The 17,614-nt window shown below is 43.0% G+C and overlaps 1 protein-coding gene across 4 annotated transcripts in view; it reads right to left on the bottom strand.

Moving 5' to 3' along the window:
- Positions 1-734: 734 nt before the first annotated feature.
- The window catches only part of LOC147180124 (receptor tyrosine-protein kinase erbB-4-like), a 327,725-nt gene continuing 310,845 nt past the window's right edge, over positions 735-17,614 (bottom strand). For 3 of the 4 annotated variants that reach the window (XM_086068131.1, XM_086068132.1, XM_086068134.1), the window contains exons 21-27: positions 13,701-13,862; positions 12,559-12,634; positions 12,247-12,393; positions 10,040-10,137; positions 9,775-9,945; positions 6,449-6,731; positions 735-4,972 (exon numbers count right to left, since the gene is read on the bottom strand). In XM_086068131.1, the coding sequence (XP_085924257.1) occupies positions 4,161-4,972; positions 6,449-6,731; positions 9,775-9,945; positions 10,040-10,137; positions 12,247-12,393; positions 12,559-12,634; positions 13,701-13,862 (1,749 nt within the window). In that variant the 3' untranslated portion in view covers positions 735-4,160. The remainder of the gene's footprint in view (positions 4,973-6,448; positions 6,732-9,774; positions 9,946-10,039; positions 10,138-12,246; positions 12,394-12,558; positions 12,635-13,700; positions 13,863-17,614) is intronic. The other variant, XM_086068133.1, reaches the window with a different exon arrangement.

The following is a 17,614-nucleotide window of genomic DNA, read 5'->3' as shown; positions in this document are numbered from 1 at the left end:
CTCCAAGTCCGTTTGAGCGCGCCAGCGCAACATCTCGCCCCGAGCGAAACTTCTGCATCCCCGCAAGTCGGGTGGAGATATACGTGACGTCATTTTGACATGCTCTTAATTAAAGACACCATCTGTTAAATTTGATCATTAAAGCGTTTTTGCGTAATTGCATGCTTTGATTTTCTGCTCTATTTGCAGCCAGCGGGGCGGCGTGCGAGGCGCGCAAAAACGCCGCGTCGGCTTTCGAGAGCATCCCCCCCGACCGACAAGAATCTCTGCTGGAGGTGCGGCGTCCCTCATTTTGTCCACGTGTAACTTCTTTCTTTGCCGCGTGCAAACACCAACAACAGCCTCCCACAATGCTTACAGAATCCATCTTTATTCATATTAAATTAAAAATATACTTTTGACAGATTCATGTAGCAAACATGAGGAACAGTACATTTATGATACAAAGCTTTGGGTATGATCTGCAAAGAACACAGAGAGGATAAAGGGACAAAGGTAAGCTATTGGCGGAGGCCTTTCTGAACTCTGTCCCCGCCCGACGCATGCAGAAGAGAAAGCGGGTTGTGTGCTGGGCCGTTCAAAAGAGGATGATGTGCGACTTGGCTCACAAACAATTGAGAGGGCCAGTTTACGCTGGTTTGCTGGCAGCCCCGGGATCTTTTCGGTTTGACGCCGCTCGCAAGAAAGGGGGAACAAGCACGTTAAATATAACCCCCCCCCCCCCCCCACACACACACACTTGTCAAAAGGTAAATTCACATAAAGCAAATATGTATAAATGTTTGCCTTTTTGTGTGTACACCAGCTACAACAGGAGGGAACTGCAGAAGGAGAAAACCGATTATAACTCCAAAGCAACACGCCCCCTATTGACAATTTTCCAGTGTCCATCATTATTTCAGCGCTTTTATAAAAATACTATTCACATTTCGAAGTGCGTTGGATACCCCGAAGATTCTGTACAGTTATATTTTTGAACTCGGGAAACAACAACAAATACTGAACATTAAATAATTAGCAGAACCTCAATAGGGGAAAGGATTCCTTGAAAAACAAACAAACCCAAACAACAGAGGAATCAAGATCATACGTGACAGTTATAGTTGGCAAGAAATCAGAATTTTCAGTTTGTGCTAACGATTTCAAGAAAAATACTTGTTAGGATATTAACGCCATCGAAGATACAACGGTCAGTTGGAACATGGCTACGTGGCTCGACACCTTGGCATATAAAGAAGGAGAACCTAAAAAAAAAATAAAAATAAATAAATAAAAGAGCAATGATGATGACATTTCCGAATGAACAATACTGAGCTCTTAAAAGAAAAGAGAAAAAAAAAAGAAGAAAAAAAAAGAAAAGGAGAACCAAAAGTGTGAAGGAAATAAGAAATGCCACGACGGAAATGAAACAAAATGAAATGACGTTTGGGAAACAGATGAAGTTGAAATGGATCACGTGGTGCGAACGACACGTGAAAGGAGATCATACGATGTAAAGGAAAGTCGGAGAGGAAGAAGAAGAAGACACCACATGCAACGGAGAAGCTGCTCACTTGGGTTTAAGAAAACATGGATGACGATCACACAGCATGGAAGGAGATCACATAAACACATGAGAAAAACACCAAAAGGGGATTATGGGATGTAAACAAAACGGAGAATGCAGCTCCACCCGGCAACCAAGCCAAGCGTCTGAAAAGAAGAAATAATGTACAGGAGAGGAAATTATTGCTTCCATGAAGAGTTGCGCTTATTTGAAGAAGAAGATGAACTTTTCCAGACTGCAGAAAGAGATCACGCGAGGCCAGCGGCGTCCTCAGTCTCACTCTTGAATCAAAACATCGACATTGCGCGCCGATCTGGGGCAAAACGTACAAAGATATGTGCCTTTTTTTTCTTTCTTTTTTTTTTAAATCAGCATCGTCCCTTCTTCTCTTTCCTTGAATCCCACATTTGGCACTTCCTTCCATTGCGCCCGTCCGTATAAACAAGCTCAAGCGTGCTATAAATATTTCACACCCGACATTAAATACCGTCTCCATATCAATGAGTTGCAGCTCCAAACGGGATTACAAAATACTCCTTCATTAAATAATCATGGCACCATCAAAGAAAGATTATGACTACTGTTGGGAACAAACACACACACGCACACTCTCTCTCTCTCTCTCTTTCTAAATAGAAAATTCTTGAAGCCGATCAACCCCCCAAAAGAGTTTCCGTCATGAACTCTTGGCCGACGTATCGCGCCACTGATCTTTGCTCACTCTCCAACTTCTGAAGTGGCGAACGAGCAGATAAACAAGTTGGATATTTCTGGAAGAAGTATCGTTCCACCCGCACCTTTGATTAAAGTGCTTCATGGGGGGGGGGGGGGGAGGTTCGGATTTGAACACATGCACGTACATTTAAAACACACGCACACAAAATAAACAACCTTCGGGAAAAGACAGTTGGGAGGCCTCCGATGAAGAGTTGATTCAGTGACAAAGTAAATCGTCAAAAGGGAGAGTAACGGAACAATAGAACTTGGCGAGCTTGATGCCTTACCTTTGAAATGGCTTCCGTATGACTTGGCAGAAGAAAGAATAATTAAAGCAGCATTGAATGTCAGTCTGCCCACACACGCACACACATCAACACAATATCGTTTTTAACTGTAAATGGATAAAAACTGTAAAACGTTTTTGGCCATTCGTTTTCACGACAGGATATTTTGGAAATTCAAAAACGCAAACGTTGAACCCCGGTTTTAAGTGCAAGCTATCATTCCCATGTAAATAGTGAACATCTGTGAGCATGTAAGTGTTCAATTTGTCGCCAAGCAGGAGACGCAAAACAATGACAGTTTTGGGTAAGAGTGGGAGGACAAGTCGATGCTAAATGAGCACGAAGTATTTCTGTTCAAAGTGACAGTAGCGGTAATTGGCAGATTACAGCAATTTCAGACATTTTTGGAGGTCCACATGAAATCGTCTCATTTGGACGCTGTCACACCTTTACATCAACTTTTCAAAATGGTTCCTTATTTTGTTTGTTTGTTTGTTGCGGTCAACACATCCTTACTCACAAGCAATGTGATCAAAACATTCCAACATTCCCAACTTTAGAAGACCTTTACAAATTTTTGCGACCCCTGTCATGATTGATGACATTGATATATAATTATATGACTTTCTAATGATTGCAGTATTTTGCCTTCCCGTCTGGCCAAGATAAGGAAAGTGGTTCAATTTCCTTAAACGTAAGGCAGTTAAAAAAACATTTTTTTTTTAATACCACATGAAGTTACCGATTATTATTACACGGTTAAAAAAGGGCTAAAGAAAAAATAATAATGTCCTCATCCTAACTGTGAAGAAAATGATGGCAACGTATAATATTTGTGTGTAAAAATATATTGCAGTATTACAGCTAACATGTCTTGCATGTTTGCAGACTATCTTGTCTTCACAGGTTCTAAAATATAGTACATTATTTTTATGTACAATTTTCTCTCAATTCACATTAGAAAACAGGTCCGTGAATTTCCTTTACACAGCGTTGGCCGGCTAAAGATAATTTTGATTTCTTTTGTTTCTCTCTTCCATTACTTTAGGGATGATTGAACATGATGTCATGAGCTGGCCTCTGCGTTTTGGGGAACATCTTTGTGTCAATGTAAATAGAGCTTTTTCACCTCTCTGATGAAAAAAATTAACACAAAAATATGATATGAGCGCCCGACTGATCAGCTTTCAGACTTGTTTCCTTCATTTGTTCGTCCTTCCTCTAGCCAAGTAAAAGCTTGTTTCAAGTCCTTCTTAGGTTAGTTAGTGCGCACAAACGTAGTGATGCATTAGGGCAAAACTAAATGAAAAGAACAAAAAAGAAAACATTGCGTTTGTTCCGCTTTTCCAACGGACACGGCACAATTGCTGGCAGTGAGTTCGGACAGCAGTTGTTGTTTTGCAGGAATTGACCATGACTCCCGCAACAGTCTGGAACTTCGTCCACAATCCCCCGTGTCCAAGACCACAGTCTGTATCTACAGGACACAAATGTACTTGAGATTGGTCTTCTTGGTTTGGGACTGTTGTTGCTACAGTCTTGAATGGATGGCGGCTCTTTTTGAGGAACTGAAGAGGTTTCTATAGGCTGGAGTCACATTGAGGCAAAATTTAGACCACAGTATTCCTTTGCCGGTAGGGAGGAGGCGGCAGAACTGGGCCAGATTTCAGGGAAAACTCAGACATGTATTCCGGGTTTTCGGCTACTGCCGGCCGTATGTGTCCGTTCTGCTTGTAGTAGAGCTTTGCATTGGCGGACCCACTCTGGGCGCCGTCGGACGGTTTGGGCGGCAAGCTGTGCTGCCAGTATTCCGGATTGTCAAAGGTTACCTTCAGCTTCTTCCCAGCGGCTTTACCTGCTGTCTGTCCTCCGTGTTTCAGCAGGCTGGCAGGCTGCAAGGCCGCGTGGCTCTGGTAGGCCGGCAGGCTGCCGTGCCCAATGGGGGCCGCAGCGGACGGGACACCTGACTGGCACACCGGAGCCAGGGCAGTAGTTCCTGTTTGGCCCTGACCGGTGGAAACGCCACCGGCAATGCCAGCTTGTCCTGCCGGTGTGGCGCTGTGGTGGGCGTGGAGGATGTGGGTCAGTGTACCGTGGTGGCAGGGCATGCCAGATGGAGAGGGCTGAGCTGCGGGGAGCGGGTAGCGAGGCAGGCTGGTCTGGATGCTAAGTGGGAGATGAGACCCTGAGGTGGTGACTGAGATGGACGAGGGAGGCTGGGAGGGAAGAGGCAGACCGTTTCTTCTCAGGGTCTCTGTGGCGCTATGAAAGGTGTTGAAGTAGAGGGGCTCGTTGATGTATTCGTCCTCTCCTTTGGGCTGACTGCTGGGTGTGCTGTGGTAGCCTGGGTTGTCCAACGCATGGATCTCCCCATTTTTATGCCGTGACACAAAGGGGTTTTCCTCAATTGGATTCAGGTATTCTGTAGCACACATCAGAAAAGAAGAAGGAAGGAAAGAAATAAAGGAGGGGTTTACGAAAGTATGAGGCAGACCTGTGGAGGACTTAAAGCTGCCAAAATCAAAAATAAATAAATAAATACGGATATAAAAATACAATTCAAAAATTTTATAAATGGAAATAAAAACTAAATTGATATATTCTTAAATAAATAAATAAAAGTAAAAATAAAAAAAATAAAAAATGAGATGCAAAAAATATAAATAAATATAAAAATAAATGGAAATAAATACTAAAATATTTACATTTATTTTTTGAATTATAATTTTATATCCATTTGAACTTTAAAATTAAAATTAAAATAAACGTAACAATAAAAGTGGAACTAACTACAAAAATATTTATATTTATATTTTTTATTTTTTGGGGGGAATTATAGTTTTTATATCCATTTTTATTTTCACTTTATTTATTCATTCATTCATTTATTTATTTTTCATTTTGGCAGTTAAGGTCCTGCATACAGATCAACTAGTAAAATTGTCAGAAATTAAAACGGGAGAAAAAAGGAAGCTGAAAGAAATGAGTACGAGACAGAGAGGAGAGAAAGAAAGAAGAGCTAGCGAGAGAGAGAGAGAGCAATAGAAGATAGTTAGGTCACTTGCTAATGAGCAAAGAAGATGGAAGGGGACATGATAATGGTGATAATGGGAGCCACTCAGGAGCAGACAGGCAACTTGCCAGAAGTTCTTTGGCACTGGAAACTCCATCTGCCGGGGGCTGAAATGCCAACAAACGACCTCTCTTGGTTGCTTCCAAGCGCTATTATAGCGGGGTGTGAAACCTATTGATTTTGCCCACTCTTGCGCTCCTTGACATTGCATCAGATGCGTGACGCTTCAGGCCTTGTTATATTTTGAGAAGCTCAAAAATCAAAGGCATCAGCATGAGAGCAGGGTTGACGGGCTGAATTACGATCACAGGCTGACACGCACCGCCGTCAAGTAGTGGTAATCGCAGGACGGAAATCAAATGAAAGGAACAAAATAATGACTTTTGGCCTTACTACAAAAAGATCACCTTTACAGTCGTCTGACAGGAGAAGACAAACGGTGTTGAGTTTATATTTCCTCAGCCAGCTTGTAGATCTACAATATTTCCACTCATTTGCACAAGACTTTCCCTAATTCACATTCAACATTCCTAAACATATTCTTCTTCCACTAACTAAAAGCCCTCAGCAGGTGATCAGCCATCCTTTGATTCTTACAACGGAGAGCAGCTGCCCAGTTGGCGGTCAGTGACGGCTGTTTCCCTTTTGACGTGTTTGATGTCTGTACTGTACATCCTATAGTAAACTGCACCGTTCATAGACTTGGATCACACGCTCGGCCATCTTTTTTAGCCGGCCAATATTTCCCTTGGCTTGGAAAGCTGATCTGACTCTTGCTACCAAGACCGCAATGTCATCCTCTTTGTGTGTTTTTTGTCTCAGTACCTGAAGAGTTCTTGTCTTTCATGGGGGTCATGTATCCGTCCTCGTCCTCGTCCTTGGAAACCCTCTCCCCAAGGAAGATGGTGGGGTCGGCGCTGTACCTCTGTCCCCCGCTGTCTTCGCCCCCTGCTTGCTGTAGATTCTTCTTATGCAAGTTCCCGTTGCAGCGCTGGTCCTCCATGGTGGGCCCCTGGCTTGCGGTGGCTTCCTGCTTTGCGGCTGCCTGGGCCCCCGCCAGAGGACCATCGGAGAGTTTCGGCACTCCTTCCCTATAGCCAAACTTATTCTGGAGAAGACAAAGTGGAGGAGAGGTGCGGGAGGGAGGATTAGGCGATTAGATAGTAACGGTGTTCCCTCCCATTTTGAAGCACCCGCCTACACACTTTCCACTCTTCTGAACATTTCTTAGACTTAATTCTATTATTTTTTTTAAATGCAAAAAATGAACAGCAAATACTGGCGATGTAAATACTTCTGGCGGAAGTCACCCAGAAAGAGACAAAGAAGAAGAACAAAAGGCAGAAAAAGAAGAAGAAGACGATGCAGCATCAGCATCAGAAGAAGAAGAAGAATGTCGTCATTTATTTCGTATTTATTTAGCCCCCTGAGATGGATAAAAAGGGCTGGATTTTGCTGCATAACTCATATTCCACAAATGTAATATTAATCAGAATGTCATGTTTAGACTAGTGAGGTCACATATAACATATTGTCAAGAAATGTTTAAGATTGACTTCCACTTTAAGCGAATAGTTTGGCAAATCCTCAAAAACACACTTCAAGCTATTTATTATTATTATTATTATTATTATAAAATAAACCGTCGGACTACACACAAACCACAGAGAATTACACATTGTGTCATTAAAACAACCGAACAATGTCATCTTAAGAATGCCCTGCTAGCATAGCAATGCTAACGTAGAATGGAAAACGCCATTGCTATGCCAACACTTAGCATCAATATTTGTGGTTTTGGAAACTTGAATGCATTACTGGCTCACAGTAGTAGTAGAAGAAGAAGAAGAAGAAGTAGATGTAGTAGTAGTAGAAGTAGTAGTAGAAGAAGAAGTAGTAGTAGTAGAAGAAGAAGTAGTGGAAGAAGAAGTAGTAGTAGAAGTAGTAGTAGAAGTAGTAGAAGAAGAAGAAGTAGTAGAAGAAGAAGTAGTAGTAGAAGTAGTAGAAGTAGTAGAAGAAGAAGAAGTAGTAGAAGAAGAAGTAGTAGTAGAAGTAGTAGAAGTAGTAGTAGAAGTAGTAGAAGAAGAAGTAGTAGTAGAAGTAGTAGAAGAAGAAGTAGTAGTAGAAGTAGTAGAAGTAGTAGTAGAAGAAGAAGAAGTAGTAGTAGAAGTAGTAGAAGAAGAAGTAGTAGTAGAAGTAGTAGAAGTAGTAGAAGTAGTAGTAGAAGTAGTAGAAGAAGAAGAAGTAATAGTAGAAGTAGTAGAAGTAGAAGAAGAAGAAGTAGAAGAAAAAGTAGAAGAAGTGGAAGGAAGTAGTAGAAGATTTTTTGATTTTGAAAAAATACATTTATTTGCCGCTCTTATTTACATTATTTTCCTAACATACAGCTCGGCAAGAGCAATTCAATAAATAGATAAAAAAATAAAAAAGCTTTTACATCAAAACATCACTAAAACATAGCGCCTCCTCATTCACGTCGCACAGTGCCCCGTTAACAGTCCACATGTCACAAAACCTATCCAAATCTCCTGCTCTCTTAGAAGAAGAAGAAGAAAAAGAAGAAGAAGAGTTATGGGAACGTGTCCACAGCAAGGATTTACATCAACTCACCAGGATTATTTGTACCTTTGACTACAGTGCGACGTGGGATTCTGGTAAAGGTAAGCAATTTTCAACTTAAAAAAAAAAAACCGAACGTAGATATCATGCCCGACGTTTCATCGTCCTTGTGTGCTATTGGATGCAGCGTGCCGAGGGAACATACCACATGTACATCAACTACATTAGAATTTACTTAAATCATCGTGTTCAAGTTCTTGGGCAGCTCCAAATGCATATCAAAATCAAATATCCCAAAAAGTTGACCATTTAATGAAGGGCATTATGACAAACCGTTCAAAAGAATGCAGATAGAACTGAGTACGACTTTTAACCTGCGCAGCTGGCAGTTGAAAGTAAAATTGAGCGAAAAGTTCTGTGGGTGTCGTCATCGGCCTGAGGGAACCGCGAGGGGCAGCCAGGCAGTGCAACGATTCACACACCTGAGCTGAGAAAAAGAAGCGAAAAAGCCCACAAGAAAACAAAACATGACATGCAGAGCATAGGGTTTGCTGTGGAGCTGTGTTAGCTTGCTGCAGGCTATCGAACCTTGGCCCACTCCTCTGCGCTCTCACGACGACTGCACGTGCTACAGCAGTAATTGCAGGAAGTGCAGCTACAAACAACACAACAACAAGGGAGGAAAGATTCCAGGGTTCACATCACATTCTTTTCCTCCTCCTGTTAACGGTCTCGGCTTTGTATTTTTGAAGACTTGTTTCAGACTCACTTATCAGCTCACATTTGATATTGGATTGTAACGTTAACAAACGTGAAGCAACATTTTCAAACAAAACATGACATATCCACATAAATTGGAGGCCAGAACTTACTAGATAAAAAAAAAGTACACGATGGGCAGCCCAACAAAGAGCGAATGAACGTTCCTTTCCGTTCAGATGAGTTTGGGTCCATGTAAGCAAAGATTTCGTGATGTTTGGAGCATAAAGGAACGTCGTGCTGGATTTCACCTTCCTTGGTTTTCTTTGGTCCTTCCTCGGGTCTCCTGGTGTTCGGTTTAGGTGAACGGTATGAGATTTTTTCTAATAGGTTTTCTGGTGAGCTAACAAATACACGCACGCACGCACGCACGCACGCACGCATGCACGCACATACACATACTCACCCACACACACACACAAAAAAAAAAAAATATATATATATATATATAAAAAAATAAAATAAAAAATAATAATAATAAAAGAGCAATGATGATGACATTTCCGAATGAACAATACTGAGCTCTTAAAAAAAAAAAAAAAAAAAGAGAAAAAAAGAAGGAAAAAAAAAAGGAACGTCTCAATGAAGCTGGCCAAAATGGATTCTGGCTGATGCTGATTCTGATTATTATTAGTCTGCTATGCAAATTGAAACATTTTGATGTTCGGATCGTTCCCCTGAATTGTAAATGAAGATTGCGCCACCATGTGGTCAAAGACAAGAAAGGGTTAAAGTAGGGTTTATACGTTTAAGGAGTGGACAGTGTCAACTATTTTAGTTTAAGAATAGAAAGACTGTAAAGCAGGCTTTTTATGTTTAAGGGCTGCGCTTACCCTGTTGGAGTCAACACGAGGTCTCGCTGGGTGTGATGGATGAGCCGCATCAAAATCGCGAGGCACCAGGTACTCGTCGGCATCCATCAAGTCATCGAGATCCTCCTCATCCAGGAGGCTCTGGAAGAACTTGCTATCGTTGGGGCTGGGCAGCTTCATCCGATCATCTCCCTGAAGATTTCCCAGTTTTCAAGAAAGAGGTGCCATGCGGATTTAATTAGCGTCAATTATTAAATACAGTTCTGTTCTGTTCATGTAAACTTACTTGAATGACCAGGTATCGTTGCGGGTCCCGGGCCATCCTGCAGAACTCAGCAGCCAGCTCCTTAAATTTGGGCCGACTGTCGGCATCAATCATCCAGCCTGGAAAGGACAAATATGGAAGCAGAATGAAGACGATTGGGCTGATATTGGGCGGCACGGTGGCTGAGTGGTTAGCACGACCGCCTCCCAGTGCAAAGGTTGTGAGATCAAGTCCGGGCTTCGGCCTTCCTGGGTGGAGTTTGCATGTTCTCCCCGTGCCTGCGTGGCTTTTCTCCGGGTACTCCGGTTTCCTCCCACATTCCAAAAACATGCATGGCAGGTGAATTGGACACTCCAAATTGTCCATAGGTGTGATTGTGAGTATGGTTGTTTGTCTCTGTGTGCCCTGCGATTGGCTGGCAACCAGTTCAGGGTGTAACCCCGCCTACTGCCCGAAGCCAGCTGGGATAGGCTCCAGCACCCCCGCGACCCTTGTGAGGACAAGCGGTACAGAAAATGGATGGATGGATGGATGGGCTGATATTGTCTGTTATCCCGATCATCTTCCGACAGCACATTAGGGCTGGTGGCAGCCCCATCTGGTCTTTGCCGGAAATGCCAGCTTGCCCGATTGCGGGCCTCGCTCAAGGGCAACTCAAAGTGGTAAATGAGGTAAGAGAAGCAGGTTTGGCGGGGTGGGGGCGGGCGTTTGGCCCACTTTCCCCCTCCATGGGGCCACAGCTGGCTTACACAAAGCAAACCCCTGAAGGTGAAGTGAAAGGCCAGGTGGCGCGTCCGTTCTCATTAGGCAGGAAACGCACTCGCAGTTGCTGACTTTGCCGCTTGTATCTTAGTTACATCAATTGCGATGGTGATTCGGGGAGCGGCTGCAGATCAACCCTGCTGTTTGATTTCAACTCTATTAATCAGAATGAGGTCAGATGTAACGGATCCACCTTATAGAAATCCTGTGGATTTACAGACCAGTTCTGTTTGACATCAAGTGAATCTCTTTGACCTTACAAAAAAAAAAAGGGGGCCCAGATATGCATGCAGAAGATGATGACTTTTTTATTCTCCACAGGCAGGCGGGGAGAAAGTACGAGTCCATTGGCATTGCTGTAAGGCTAAAAGGCTGCAGGGCAACGTTGCTTCTGAGCCGTCATAAGCCACTGATGCTGCTTTTGCATTTGGCGAATAAATATGAGCTCGCATGACATTTCAATTGAATTAACATTTCCACCTCGGGAATATGTTTTGATGTCATGCTCTGAGAGTCATATCATTTTTCTGTTGGTATTTCAAATATGAGAGTCATGGAGAGAAAAGTTCATGTCAGGTAAATTGCTGCCAAGAGAAAAGTCACATCCCCCATTTTGAGTTCGGCGTCCACCGGTCTCGTGTGAGGTGAGGGACGGCCAAGCTGTTAATGGCTGGCAGGGCCCACGTCTTGGACTGGCTTTTTGGAAATCTGGGCTGGCGGATCCCTCTGAAGCCGTGGACACCATCGCCCATGTTCTCAATTAAGCCGTAGGGGGACTGCGAGCCAAAAGAAGCTTTGGAGGAAGGAAGTGTTGGAGTTTTGTAGTCCAAATGGAAAACGAAATGAGCTTGCGTGGTGCGGACAGCCTTGCATCTGATCACTTGGATTGCATCATCCGACTTTTCTCATGTCTTTCTACTTACACAGCAACTTCACCTCCATTCAATTTTCACACATATGCATCACACACACACACGCACACACTCAAGGAAAATTGAAAAAGAGAACCAAAAAAGGCTCAAAGCTCGAGAATGCCCCGGTTGGTTCTCAGTGTAAAAGCTAAACCGTTTCAAGAAGTTATGTTTTTCTCGCCAAAATGTAATTACAACATGCCTCGAAGATCACCTACGCCTTGATATCTTGCTCATGGGCGCCGTGATCGTAATTTACACTCTAAAAACAGTTGGGTCAAAAAATAGACCCCTCCTCTCCTTGGGTCGATTTGCCCCAACTTTGAGTCAAGAAATGGATCTTTCAGCATAAAACAACTCCGAAATATTTGGTCAGATCCTTGACTTGGGTAAAAAAAAAAAAAAAAAAAGGGGGTCATTTTGTTTACAACAACCCAAAAAGTGGATTTCTCCATTTTTGATCCGTAATTGGGTTACTTTTGACCCAACTTCTTTTAGAGTGTGAACTTTGAGTATGCAGCACATTTTTAAACGATGCATATGTTGTTTCCTTACATTTGACCATGACCATGTAGACATCTATGGTGCAAATGGGCGGCTGGGGCAGTCGCTCTCCTTTCTCGAGGATGTCCGGGATCTCCCTGGTTGATATGCCGTCATATGGTTTGCCTCCAAACGTCATTAGCTCCCAGATGGTCACTCCTGAAGGATGCAGGGGCAAAAAAAAAAAAAAAAAAAAAAAAAAGGCTCATCAATATGACAAATACAAACAATGAAAAGCCAACAAACAGGATTTGAGGGTTATTTCACCCTCGGATGATTGACATGTTCACGGATGAATAATCCATTTGGTCTCCTTGCACTCACCATAACTCCACACATCGCTCTGATGAGTGAACTTCCTGTAGTGGATGCACTCGAGCGCCATCCACTTAACAGGCATCTGAGGAGGGAAAGAATTTTGAAGGTGAGAAATAAATAAATAAATAAATGTATGATGATTTACACCTGAATGGCGGTTGATCTCCTCTGCTTCAGCGTCAGCCACCCGTTACTTAGAGCGGCCGTTTGTCAGCTATTGACGTATTGGCAGCGCTTTCAGGCAGTGGCGCTTTTGCTCAATATTACTCAAGTGTGGCGAGCGAATGGGCTCCAGCCCGAACCGGCAATTGTCAACGTTTTTTTGTCAACAGATGGCCCCTTTTTTTAACAGCAGGTTGTGAGGACACAACGAGCCCCTTCTGATAAAGACAACAAACCTGCAATTACAGGGTTCGGGTTACAAAAGTAACATTACATTAAATTACAACTACATTATAAGGGAACTGACAGAGACTTTAAATGATAGAAATTCAAACATAATAATAATAAATTTTAAATACTTAAAAATTCTTATTTTTTTTTACCATTCTGGACCTGGATGAAAGTTGCTTTGACATGATAGCTTTGTAACTATCATCTGATTAAGTAGTGGACATCACCGTTTAGGTGAACGGTATGAGATTTTTTCTAATAGGTTTTCTGGTGAGCTAACAAATACACGCACGCACGCACGCACGCACGCACGCACGCACGCACGCACGCACGCACGCACATACACATACTCACCCACACACACACACAAAAAAATAAAAATAAAATAAAAAAAATAAAATAAATAAAAATAAAAATAAAAGAGCAATGATGATGACATTTCCGAATGAACAATACTGAGCTCTAAAAAAAAATAAAAAATAAAATAAAAAAAGTGGACATTTGATCGTTTAACAAGCTCATTGTCTGGATCAACACTTTTGGAACATATTAGGAAGAAAATATAAAAACTCTGGGCTCGTGTAGCCAAAATTCGAATTGCATACAAACCAGCAAAACCCAAATGTCAAAGGTGGATACGTATTGCGCTCCTTCCCGTAAGATTCTTTCGGCGATATATCTTTCTCCTTCGTCAAACATTGGAATGTGAGCTGTGTGTGCAAACGTGTGGATGAGGGTAAGCACAAGGGACTTACACTGACCTTGCCCCCGTCGGCGTTGTACTCCTTCTCGTCAGCGTCCAGCAGCCGCGCGAGGCCAAAGTCGGTGATCTTGATGTGATTGGGTGACTTGACCAGGACGTTGCGGGCAGCCAAGTCCCGGTGGACCAGTCGCCTTTCTTCCAGGTACATCATTCCCTGAGGGCAAAGAAGAAGCAAAATCAATGATTTCATGGTATATCAATCATGGTAACAACTCTTCCTTATGTCAGTGGTTCTTAACAATATTGGTGGCAATGAACCCCACCCGTTTCCTATGCGCATTAAACCCTTCTTTATTGAAAAAAAAATATATATATATATATTTTTTAAATGTATTCAGTACATAGGTTTAGCGTTCACTGGTGAGAGGAGGGTAGCATTTTCATGGAATCTGGCTCTCTTCACCTTGAACTCAAAGTGTTGTGTTCTTGTATTCCTCATTTCCATGCAGCTTACGGGAATATTCTTTTCGTTCTGCTCGCCTGTGCTGGAGTAGAATTGATTCATTTGGCATTGCAAATCATGCATTCAGGATGTTGACCGCCATATTTATAGAGCAATTGAAAACAACCACCTTTTTCTCAAGATGGAACCCAGGGGTGAGCAGATACAATGGAAATGGCAAAGGCCCTAGAATTGAACCCTGTGGAACACCATAAGTCCCCGTTATACATGTGGAATCCTATTATACATATTTGTCTGACCGCTTTTTTTGTTTTTTCCCGACACAGTTAGGTCGAAGGGATGACAGTAATGAAGAAATACCACGATGTACCATCACAACAGTCACAAGTTGACTACTGAGCGCACCAAATTCTCTGCAGTACATGAGTCCGAGCAATGTAGCGCGATCACCTGCAGCCAGTCGGGTGTGTGTCTTCACCTTCACAAAACAACTGAGACTGACTCAACAAACACCAAGGGTTCGATCAAGCCCAGATTAAGAAACCACTACCTTATCTGCTTAGATTTAATCTATTCAAAAGGTGTGACTTTGCAAAACCTCAAAGCAGGAGTTTACACGATGAATCAGCAACCAGCGTCTTTCCAATGGGATTAGAGTTGTCAAAATGAATCGACAAGCAATCAATTATTAAATTAATCGGCAACTATTTTAATAATCGTTTGGAGCCATTTTTAAATGAAAAATTGTCCAAATACTCTGATTTATAGCATATCAACAGTAATTGTTGACTGATTTCTGTAGTCTTTCATTAAAGAAGACTGATACCTTCTGTGTTCAAAATAAGACATTTGCAAACACCTGTTTTTACCTTTATCTTTTTATTCAATCACTATACGAGTAAGAAGTAAACACCAAACACTGGTTAATAAACAGTAATTGGGTAAAAATGCTTTTTGAATACAAAATTAAAATGAATCCTATCCTAAAAATATTCGCTAGTGACACTAAATGGCTTCACATGGACGATGCAAACCTTGTTTCAAGCAGAAACAACAAACGCAGGGCGGACAGAAGCAAAACATAGATTTGCAGCCTCCATTTGTCGCTCAATGGCTTGCACGAGGGCGGGACACACAAAGAGTCGTTTGCAGCGCCAACAACCGCACGCATTGCGGCGGGTAAATAAATACACGCATGCTTGACATGCGTTCACGGCTGAAGGAATCGGAGAGTGCAGCCAGGCGAGGCCAACTGGGCCAATTGAAGTGTTTGAGCCAAGATGTTAAACAAGTTGACGCCACTTTGCGGGTGGATCAATAAAAACACCTTGGCAAGGGAGCGAGGTGGGAGACAGTCATTGTGCTCTTCAGACAATAAACACGCCTCCGCTGGCGCAGGAGACTCCTCACTGGCGGGGGAAGAGACGGGAATGTCAAGCCGTATTGTGTTGAGATGCCCGACGCGGCGAGCCGGCTCACGCTGACTCCTCCCCAGACAAATGCGAGGGTAAAATCGATCGCCGGCCGGGGGAGATGAACCCTCATCCATCATCCCGCCGGCCTTGCCGAGACAGACACACTGACAGGGACCACCTCGACTCCCAAAGAAAGATATTTCATCACTCGCAGCTCGCTTGTCCGCCGTTTCCGATTCGGAGGCTCACAATTATGGAGCCTTTTTTTCCTCGGCCCCCGTTACTGAAAGTGGATTGAAAATAAATTAGGCAAACGGAGCTCAGGCAGCCGATCAATAGCCATGTTGATTACAATAAGCCGGAAGACGACCGCGCCGAGCGATATTTATCCCCGATGCCGACGTTGTGAGGAATTAGGAATCAATGGGCCACGCGGTGCATTAATACACTCGGACCGAACGCGACGGGGCAATGAGGGGAGGCCATCGCACCGACAGCGCAACGTACAGCAGCTCAAAGAGCCAATTAACTTTCAGACACTCTGGGCGGTAAACAGCCGCGTCCCAATAGAAGGGGGGGAGGAAGGGGGGGGGGGGGCAACTCACACTGTTATAACCTCTAAACGGCAGAATGGATCATTCCAGATCTTGTCAACATATCTTTGACACTCCTTACAAGTAAACTACCTTAGCCGATCGGTTAAATAGTTTCCGTTCGGTCCTTTCACACAACTCTTTCCCCCCCATCCGCCATTTCCGCCATCCATCCATTATCTGTAAATATTATACATTTTGACTTTTGATTCCAAGACATAATTCCTTTGACTAAAACTGAACCGAAAACCGTGAGCACAAAAACTGAAAAAGCGGACCGAACCGTGGAATTTGTGAACCGTTCCACCCCAACCTTGTGCTAAAAATGTTTCACTGCACAGTTAAAATGAAGCATGTAAAGTAGGGGTGTCCAAGCTATGGCCCGGGGGGCCACTTGCAGCCCGTAATCCATTTTTCAGTGGGAGATCGTTAGCGTGAGAAGGGAGGGTATTGAAAAAAAATAATGGGTTTATGTTTATATATTTTAGCGCTTTGCTAAAATACAAAAGCACAAATTATTTTCATTTAAGACTAAACCAACACAATTTCTCCTCAAAACACTGGTGAATAGAAACAATTTATTTTATTTTTATGAAGATAATTCAGCTTTAAAAAAAATAGTTTCTTCCACTTCATCATTTGTATCAAGGTCTGTTTATAATTTTTTTTTTAGATTACAGATCAACAAGCAACAGTTTAAAAAAAAACAGTCATCTTACTACAGTTTGCTCTCATTTTGGTTTCCGAATGCAAAGATTTGGCTTATGTTCAGCGTAAGAATGGATCTCGCCGAGTGGGATACGGGGGCCGTTGGACACCCCAAAATCTTGAGGAAGCCTGAACTACTCAGCGTTATGTAGCAGTTCATCCAATTAATGTGAAAATAAACAAAATGGAATCGCTTGCTTGGTGGATTTGAGACGTCCTTGCATGCGGTTCTCAATCGACGATGTTTGGACACCCCTGATGTAAAAAGGTATGACAGACGGACCGTATCAGAAGGAAAATCCGAAGATGTCTGCGACCTGCTGAGCTCTTCTGAAAGGCTTATTTCATGGCGGTAGAAGGGAAGCCGTTTATTCCACTGACCTACTGGCGAGCAGCGTGCAGGTCTGAAATCAGGTTATTCTTTACATCTTGGTTGGTTTCTCTTTCTATAAAGCGGCGACCACGCAAGGTCATGAGTGGCGAGCAACCCAACCGGCACCACCAAGAAAAAAATGGCAAAGTTGAGTTTTGGGCTTATTGGCGTGGGGGTCGGGGGGCGACTCGATAAAAGCGTGGCTGGGAACAAAAGTGGAAGAGCGGCGGAGCGAGATAAAAACATGGTCAAGTCAGAAGCTTCAATTGGACTTTGAAGTGGTTTGACTTTTTCAACAAAACCGAGTCCAAGCGTGTTGTTGGACTGTGAGAAGAAGCCACATTGTTATTCCAAAGAGCGTCCGCCGCTGAAGAACGAAAGGAGCCGCATTTCTTTTCTTTTATCACTCTTTCC

The sequence above is a fragment of the Leptonotus elevatus genome, chromosome 2, assembly GCF_054856555.1.
Source record: "Leptonotus elevatus isolate MCC_2025b chromosome 2, RoL_Lele_1.0, whole genome shotgun sequence".
In the NCBI taxonomy this organism is placed as follows: Eukaryota; Metazoa; Chordata; class Actinopteri; order Syngnathiformes; family Syngnathidae; genus Leptonotus; species Leptonotus elevatus.
The sequence above is the reverse complement of the archived record's forward strand: the minus strand, read 5'-3'. Positions and strand labels throughout refer to the sequence as shown.